Here is a 9,756-nt window from a genome sequence, read left to right on the forward strand (position 1 = left end):
AACATCAACTTTTGCTTCTTCCCCTCCGACCATCTGTTCCAATATGACACAGTGGAGTGATTTATTGTCAGTTTCCTCAGGTTATGATCGATGGCTTCCTACTGGCTAAAAGAAACGTCCAGTTTTAACACACACCCCCCCCACCACCACCACCATTCTGGAAAACCCTGCGTGCTTGACACCTTAGCACGAAACCACGACCCGGCCCATAGCCTCAGGCCACTTTATGACTGATGGCAAAGATAAGCTGGCAGTTTCTCTTTGGCTGTGTCTGAACAAGGACTATCTGCCTGTGTTCAGCAGTAAAGTCACATAAGCAAGACACCAGACATCTTGAACCCAGGGAAGATGGACTGTTGAAAATAATCTGGTGTAGTTGTCATGTGAGGTTAGCCTCCTTCTAAAGCAATGTTTTATTTTTGGCCTCCTCAGTGGATAACTGAAGCCTGCTACATGTAAGGCTGCATTTGTCCATCACAAATAGATTTTATGTCTCTTTGTGTTGAGGTGTGCGCTGTTGCCTGTATTTCAGTCTAGACAGTGTGTGTCAACACAACCGCGCTGCATTGTTTAGCCTGGAGACAAATGACAGGCGCTCTCAAGACAATAGCTGCAAATGAAAGCATTTAGGAGCTCAACTGTGCACTCTCTGCTTTTGAAATTAGGTCCATAATTCATAAAATAACAGATGCAATTTTATAAGCATTAAAAAAAATCTCATCATGACTGTTCGTTGATATCATCTTTGTTTAAATGAATTAACTGTTCATGGATTATGCAACTTGATAGCAGAAGGAGTCTTATCACCAAAGTAACCGGACTCTTAATAGATGCAAATATTGATCCTTGGGGATCCTTGAGGCTGGAATAAAGCACTCAACCTTGAAGTCACAAGCTTTTTGACTTAATCCAGCCATCTAACTTCATCCGATAGGATCACAAAACGAATGCAGGTTTGGATTACTTTTCTTCTTTTTTTTATTTTAGTTGCAGCCTTGAGAGGAAAGCCACTGATTGTCGTGTTGTCCGGTGGCCCACTGAGAGCTGGTGTCTCCTTGCAGGGTCAACTCTGTATTTTTAAATGTATTTTCAGTTTAACAAGCTGGTTGGTAAACTCTAAAAATAAAGAGATTCAAGTCTCAGGCAACAACAGTATAAATCACCATAGAGTCGAGGTATTTTAGCGAGACAACGAGAAAATAACCACATTCTGTATAAACTACTCTGCCAGTTTCAGCCTTTACCCAATGGAAAAGCATTTGTCACAAAGAAATTGGACTTGGGTCAAAGTGGATGACCTGCAGTTATAAGAATCCTATTCAAAGAGAATTGAAATCCAGCTATGTCTTTGTCTTGGGTTAGGCCTGAGCCTGAGATTAGGGAATTGTCTTTGATTGTCGTAAAACCCTTGAGCTCCACTTCAATAAATCCCTCTGAAGTATATAGAGATGGTTACTGAATTTAAAGCACGGAATTTAGATGTTTTTTTTTTCCCAAAAATAAAATGCAAATCAACCAATTGTGTAAAATCAGGATATTTTGTCCAAAGTCACTGAACTATGTAGCTGCAGAGCCTTTGTCGCTGTCAACCTCTAAATGTTTCTTGTCACCATCCAGAAGCTTCTTGCTCTTATCTGCTGGTATATGCTGCCTGTCTTACGCTGCTGTGTGTTAGGAATGCTTTTTACAATGTTAGCTTTCAGTTCTTTTCAAAGGTTATCATTTAGATTCATGTCAGGACTGTTGACCTTTCAAAAAAAGTTAACCTTTTACTTTTCAACCCTTCTTATGTGCTGTTGAACTGAGATGGTCAGATGAAGCCTCTTGAAAGAGTGAAGCTTTACAATCTGAATTGTTATATAACATCTAAACAATTTCTCATGACCTCAAACCTGCTTTAGTATTTGTGTTGCTATCCCTATTTCTTCTTCGTTATTTTGTTTGTTCAAAGCTACAAATTAAATCAAATATCACATATAACATCTTACTGTATTAGTTAACAGCAGTTAAAGACATCCCCACACTGCCAGATATCTTGTTATTGCATCTCACCGACTATCAAACAACCCACACATAGGGCAACAATCCTTTTTACACTGAATGCTAGGCTTAAATATATCCACCCTGACATATCCTTCCGACTTTATTTCAGCTTGTTATATGTACCTTTTACTCACTTTTATAGATATGCACCCATCTCCCTGAACATTTTCTAATGCTATGCTGTGCTTTAATAAAATATTAGTTTAAAGTGTTATTCATTAAATGGACAAAAGTCAGCAGTTTCATGGGTAAATAGCCAGATGAATCAATGCTGTTTCTGTTTTGGGAGCAATACATAATTTGTCATTGATCACATGATGTTTGGGAGGATGATACAAGCCTCAAATTGGGGCACCACTGGAAATGAACCTTCTTGAAGATGCATGATGTAGAGCCTCAGGTGATGTGTCCCATCACTGCTATTGGATGTGTACTTCAAGTTGTTGTTCTGTTAAAAGACTTCCACCTTCGACATAGTTTTCTGACACTTGGCCACACATTTAGCTCTAAAATGCACTGTTTATCCTCTGATTGCGTCATTTCTTTTAACAGATTCAATACCTTGTGTACCAAAGGGAGCAAAGCAGCCCTGCAGCATCACAGAACGTCCACCGTATTTTTCCTTGAGGGTTTCATTTGTTGCCTAAGAAAACAATTCCAAAGAGCTCTACTTTATCCCATAAAGAGTGTGACTCATCTGTAAACATTTCATCTAACATTAGTCCTGCCTTTATGTGTTTATGTTTATGCATTTGGCAGATGCTTTTATCAAAAGCGACTTACAAATGAGGATATAACATTACAGCTAACGTCAAAACTAACAATAGGCTACATTTAGCTTTATATGCCTTTCTTTCAATAGACCACTCCAAAATGGCTTCATCAACTTTTCAGAGATCCTGGATTGTGTTTTTAGCACAGTGCTCACCAGTTTTTGCTTAGCACCATGTCGTGGAAGCATCTTACAGGATTTCTTTTGCAACTTTTATGTCTCACTACTGTGAGAAAGAAAATGGAATCAGTCAGCCTCTTTTTAATGGGATAAAACCGTCATTCATTGGTTAATTCAGGCCACATAAACAATAAAATACAAGCGCATTTGAGTCTCATTTGTTTTGTTAATATTTTGTTTAGATAATGAATATTTTGAACACACGATCAATATAGTCTAAACATACTAAATTGGTTAATTTGCATTTACCTCTGAAGTTATTCTACATTTTCTAACAACAATTCAGGTAGCCAATCATTTGTACCAGAGCTGTACATCTAATTCATATAAATCAAAGAGAAAACAAGGGATTCAATAATTGATTTAAGTGTGATGTAAATGTTGAAATGCTCACATAGGTACGATTTGCACTGACATCAGTAAATGTCTCTGATGACTTGTGTTGTGTTTAAGTGCAGACTATCACATTGTGCAGGGGATTTTTGAAATGCTCTTGCAGATCCTCCTCTAAATGGGACCAGTTTCAGCACAGCAAGCATCTGGCCTCCTTTCTTCTCCTCTCTGCTGCCTTAATTACACAACACAATGGCGATGAGATCTGCCTGTAATCTCCCAGCATAATAACTCCCCCAACCCCACCACCCTATTCCCTGCCTGCCACTAATTCAATATAAATGTAAATTATCTAGAGAAAAGAATAACCAAATTTCATTTTATTTACATGACTAATCACAATAAAGTCAGGCAGATGAAATATGAATGAAATATATGGCTGGCGTTTGAAAAGCAAGGGGGGTTTGGGGGAGGGGGACGGGCTGTGTATCCTGAGGGATTTCTTCCATATCATTTTTGTTGTTTCTTGTTGGTTACATCAATATACCTTTTGGACTCGTGCTCAACTTGCTGTAATAGATGTGTGTATCTATTTTCTCCTGTTTGATTGTATTCAACTGCCAAGGGCATCAAAAGGCAATATGTTTTCCTTTTTTTTTGCCACACATCTCACGTCAGAAGGGTGAAATTCACAAAGGGTTCATGGGGAGAAAAAAAAAATGTTGAGCACCTCAGGCAATCCACCCAGACAGCGAAAAGCTTAGATGTGATTCATTCTCACTTTGCTCTGCTCACACCCACAGACATTGCAGCCCAAGACCCGTTTGAGGAGGAGTTTCGTCGCTGCAGACAGAACACACTTCCTGGCCTTGGCCTGCACCAGCGCTACCTGAGGAACTCCGCCCAAAACCCCACAGAGGAAGAGGAGGAGCACGGCCAACAGAGTCTGGGACTAACTAGAGGTCTGCCCACCCACCACTGCAGGGTTGATTAATTACCAGCACACAGAGCTTTACTTTAAAGAGTCTTAATGAGCGCAGCTAATTGTCTGCTTTTGTGTCTGATGGCCACACAAAGCACCATAAAGAAGAGTGGCATGTTTGATTGGCAGATGTAAACACAGGGGACAGAGATGTTCATTAGGCAGCTCTGTTCTACGATGTGGCTACGACCAGAGGTCAGAGTCCCACCCCCTGTTTTCCTTCACGGGGTCAGGAAGTCAGACACAAAAGCTGAGCTATTATGTGCAACACACAGTCGCTGAATGTATTATAATGGTGGCTTCGTTAGTTCAGACGGGAACCTTTAATTTCAGTGTGCATAGTTCCTGCTGAGATGCAAACAAAGGCCCTGATTCTCTATGTCTCTCTGAGATAATGACGCAAACTACTCTAATATGGCTCCTCAGAGAGTTTTTAACAAGAACGTCTTTAAGGAACTCAGAGTTTGAAATGAGAGCAAAAGCAGCACCAAGTTCTGACAAGTCAGAGGATAACAAAGTTAACAAACATATTCTAATATCTTTGGTAATGGGTAATTAGTCATCCACAAACACTTGTAGCAAAGCTTCAAATTACAAAGGACATATTTTGGTGGCCAAATTGCATTTATTTCCCTTTGGCGTCGCATTGATCTTCTGGAAAAGGACTGCACCAGAACCACAATTAATTCCTAAATAATTTTTTTTGCAGTATAATTAACACTTTTTAAAAATGGATAACGTTTTACATTTTTCAACTTTCCCCCACAAAAGAAAGACATGGTGTTACAAAATGCCTTTAATTAAAATTCTGAACGTCTATGAAATTCCATTACATTGGAGTTATTCGACTCATCTGTAAAATCTGAAATCTTAAAACTGTCACATAACCCACGAACAACACGGGCGCAAATGGATCGTGTGTGACATCACAAATGTACACCTCTGCTCAAGTCCAGCCATGTAACTGACCTTTCTGTCTCCAGTCAACACGTACAATATGAATTGCAGCTGTGTTACTCCCCTGCTCTCTCTGCACATCTTTGGCTCTTTCTTTCTGATTTCAAATCTTTTGAATCTTATATTCAAATGTAAAGTACTATGGACAGAATATCAAACGTGATGTTCTCAAGGCTAAGGCTTTTTTTAATCAGCATACAGTTCAAAAGGCAGCATCCGCGATGGTATAAGGTTGCATTAGTGCACAAGGTTTGGATAACTTGGACATCTGTGAAGGCTCCACTAGCCCTAAACAGGTTTTGAGCATGACATGCTACCATCCAAATGGAGGCCTCTCTTATAATTCACAACCACATTCAGCACATATTACCACAGCTTGGTGACATATTAAAAGAGTCCAGTTACAAAACTGTGAGGCAACACAATGGTAAATATGCTTCTACTGAGATGTGTTAAAAGATATTGATTTCAAAATAGCATACATTAAAAAAGATTCTCAGGTTCAGCAGCTGATATCTGGTCTTTGTACCATTTTTGATAAGATATAAGGCTCAGATTTTACAAATAAAGGCAAAAAAGTAATCTTCATCCAAAAAACCTTAAAACCTCGAACATAACACACACAAACACACATGAATGGTGGCTTGTTGAGCCCTATAAGAACCAGAGATGTTCACGAGTTAACCGGTCATCTAACTTAAACAATGTGTAGGATGCCAGGTTTTACTTGAACAAGTTATCTTCACATTTATTTCTACTGATGATATTGTATATTTTGTAAATGACTTAGTAGAAAAGAGTAAAACGTTCATTTTACTGGACTTTACAGTAGATAAAAGGTTGTGGGGAAAAACACTGATTAGCACAACTGTAAAGCGCGTAACCCTCCATAGGACAGCAAAGTGTTGGTTTGGTTTGGTAATCGTACTACATAATTGCTGAGCTCTAGAGGTGCTCCGTATCAGATATCTCTATCCATAAGACTGAGCCAGCTTATACATGTTCTACAAATACAAGCAAGTGTTTTATTGATATTATGAAAACCTTGAATCAAAGCTTAGGAACCCTAAATAGACAGTGAAGATACTTGTATTTTACATTACTTATGACTTTGGTCTTTTGTTTTTTAATTTTAAAGGACACATGGACTCCAAGAGGAAGAAACTGTGGCTAAAGGAAGCAGAGTCCAAAAAGAAACGAGCTCCTCGACTCTTCCCTCGGTTCAATGGACTTGGTGCCTTTTTTTAAACACTTCTCACGCATATACATGCTTTTTTTTTTTTCCTTTTTCAGCAGAGGTGCCATCAGTAATACATGGCACTAGTTTATTTTTGCAAAGCGTCAGAAGACCCAACGGCTCCACTGCTGCGTCATATCTCCTCCTGTCTATCGGCCGCAGTACAAAGCATATCTCCTACCTGCTTTTATCAGCCTTTCGAAAGCCTGCAGAGACCTCACTTTATCGTTTAGCTTTGTCCAAGATATGTTGAAGTGGTTCACGTGTTGCTGTATTTATTGTGGGTGGGCCCTGAGGATGTACAGTGAGCATTCAGAACTTAAATTAATCTCTTATGAGTGGGCTTTTCTCATTTTTACAGCATGTTTTGTGAGTGTATAAAAGGGTTCAGGTATAAAGGGGAAGGACAGGAGCAGTTTTGCTTGATATGAACATGAAAATTACTGCACTAATACTATACAGTGTGTGTGGGGAAGTGAAGGTCAAGCTATTCGGTGGATCCTTCATTCATAAGAGTCAAAGAGGGAGAGGAGTGACAGGCGACTGTGAGAGTGAAAGAAGTTGAAAGCATTGAAAAGTATTATACAGATTAACATGTTTCGCTCTCTCCTAAATGAACCATAATGACATTATCCACAAGGTGAAAAGTCACTGTTACCTTTCTAAAACTCTGTTTTTTAAGGTTTATTCATTTTAAGTGGATTAAGTAACGATTTTCCCTGGAGTTTTTGGTAAAGATTTAAAGACAAAACTGTTTCCTGCATCTGATCAGTCCTTGAAAGATTGTTCTCGTGATAAACTGTGAATGGAAACGTGGAAATGTCAGAGAAATATTCTGTGAACTCCACCATTAAATTCTTCAAAGAACCAATTCCTCAATGGCAATCAACTTTTTATCTTATAAAATCACATTTTATCACACTAAGGATCATTTCAACTGCTGGGTCTGGCTGCGAAGGTAATGTCGATACTGATCAGACAGTCAATCTCGTTGTTATCATGACTGTTCAGTGGGTGTATCAATGTAGAATCTTGCTATTTATATGGGCCAGTTGGTACCTCCTGTTCCTAGTGGTTCACACCATTAATGCTCATGTTGATGAGCCAGATACGCAACTAACAAAATGGTGTGCGGTAATGTTACAATAGTGTGATAGAATATATTTTAGCCTAAACTACAGTTTTTAAAAAAATATATATTTATGTACTTTAAATATTTTTAATCATAACCTCATAGTTTTAGAACTCACACCTAACCAGGAAACTGTGCAGCCTAATAGTTGTACCTTGGACTGAAGTCCCATGGTAAAAAAGAGGCGTTTGATGCGGTGTCTTTCACTCTCCATCTTCCCACCTGAGAATTTGTATTTTTTTTTTTTTAAGTAAACACTTGATAATCAGTACACGCAAGTGCACAGTTAAACAGAGCTATGCTTATAGCTTGACAAGGTCATTTAAAATAATGGGTGGGGAGCTGGTTTATTGACCAAAACATGTGCTGTACACATTCCTTTAAAAATGAGATACACACTATCCTTTTTGGTTATTCACTCATACCATCTTCTTCTTCTGTGTACCAACTGTGTTTTAATTCAGGTTACTCCGGAGAATGAGCACAGCACCAAGTCCAGTTCAAGTCCAGTTGAGCGAATACATGCAAGACTAATTTGTGATTCATAACCACATCATCTGGGCGCGTTAGTTTGACTAAGAAATTTATTCAAGTACAACTTCAGTCAGACTAATATGTTAACATGTATTCTAAAAGTCTGGTTTAGTTGGAAAAACCACAATCATCATAACATAAAAACCATAATTTGAAGTCATGTAGACACACTGAATGCCATTAGCGCTGTCTATATGGATGGGTTATAACAGTCTGTTAGCAGGCACAGTAGGTACTTAAAGGCCCATGTGTACGAGGAGAATGTGCCCTAATAACACTTTCTAAATGGCACGATGAACGTTATCGTTCATATTTTTCACAGTTGTAATTAGTTCTTGAGAAGTACAGCCATAAATATTAAGCTGATGTTGGCTTATTTACACATCCAACAAACAAAGAGCAGATCACCCAGTCAGGATCAATACTCACTCTTCTATTTTGCCAACTCCAAGGGGGAACATTTGGCAGCTTATCACCTATAGGCTTCACAATGTCTACCAGCTGGTACGTATCTGCTGCTTGGTGCAGAGCAGGTGGCTTTCAGTGGGTTTATCGGCACCTTTTCTGCTGTAAAACAACAGTGGACTGCTGGAGAAGAGCCAGAGCGATTCAGAACAGTGAGGCTGAACCGAATGAGCCGTAAGACGCTGAACGCTCATTCTTGGAGTTTGTCACAAGAACCCTTTCACATTACACACAGACATTTGATCCTTTGTTGCTATGAAATTATTGATCAGAGCAGCTTAAGCCAGATGACTCAATGGCTACTTTTTTCTGTTCTATATTTATATATATATATATATATATATATATATATATATATATATAAATATAAATATATATATATATACATATGTTTTGCTTGTTTGTTACATTGCAGAGTCATCTGCTCTTTCTTATTGCATGGATGAATCTTTACCAACTGCTCCCTGGAGGACAGTAACTGGATGGAAGCAGGGACAAAACACCTTGGACTTTCCTGTCACATGGGCAGAGCCCTGGAAAGAGCAGTATCCTCCGATTATTTTGAATGAGCCTGCAGTGTTTTGTATTATTCATGTGGAAGAACGCTTGCACATGACCTAGCAACTCATTTGGCCTTTATTCCCATGCACCTAGTGGTCTCTGAGGGCTTAATTAAACAGTGTCGAAGCAGTGGCCCATCTCCTTCCACTGCCTTAAATTCTACAGCCCTCCTCCTGTTGAAGAAATCACAAAAACTGTGAAATCCTCCCGCTGACTTCCACTCTGGAGAAATCTACCTTCCGTATAGCGAAAGCAGAGTGACAGCACACCATCAAGCTCCGTGTCAAATACCGGCTGCCTCCTCTTAAGAGAAAAAGCAACCGAATGAAGTGGAGCACCTATCGACACCCACTACATGAAGAGAAAAGATGTCAAATGTAAGTATCTACACTCATTACAGTAGATTATGAGTTAATAAAAAAAAAAGAGTTGAACAAAACCCTGTCTAACAGGGAAAAGATGGAAGACACATAACACAAACAATGCATTATGCACAAAACTGTATCATGACAGGATGAAAACAATCTCCCGGTTGGGATGTGTATGGAAATTTTTATAGT

The 9,756-nt window shown here is 39.0% G+C and overlaps 1 protein-coding gene across 1 annotated transcript in view; it reads left to right on the plus strand.

Moving 5' to 3' along the window:
- Positions 1–7,375, plus strand: part of dnajb6b (DnaJ heat shock protein family (Hsp40) member B6b) — a 29,720-nt gene extending 22,345 nt beyond the window's left edge. Inside the window, exons 9-10 of the mRNA XM_075451926.1 lie at positions 4,132–4,290; positions 6,406–7,375. Of these exons, the coding sequence (XP_075308041.1) occupies positions 4,132–4,290; positions 6,406–6,515 (269 nt within the window). The 3' untranslated portion in view covers positions 6,516–7,375. The remainder of the gene's footprint in view (positions 1–4,131; positions 4,291–6,405) is intronic.
- Positions 7,376–9,756: the final 2,381 nt, after the last annotated feature.

This window comes from Odontesthes bonariensis, chromosome 20 (genome assembly GCF_027942865.1).
Source record: "Odontesthes bonariensis isolate fOdoBon6 chromosome 20, fOdoBon6.hap1, whole genome shotgun sequence".
NCBI classification, from domain to species: domain Eukaryota; kingdom Metazoa; phylum Chordata; class Actinopteri; order Atheriniformes; family Atherinopsidae; genus Odontesthes; species Odontesthes bonariensis.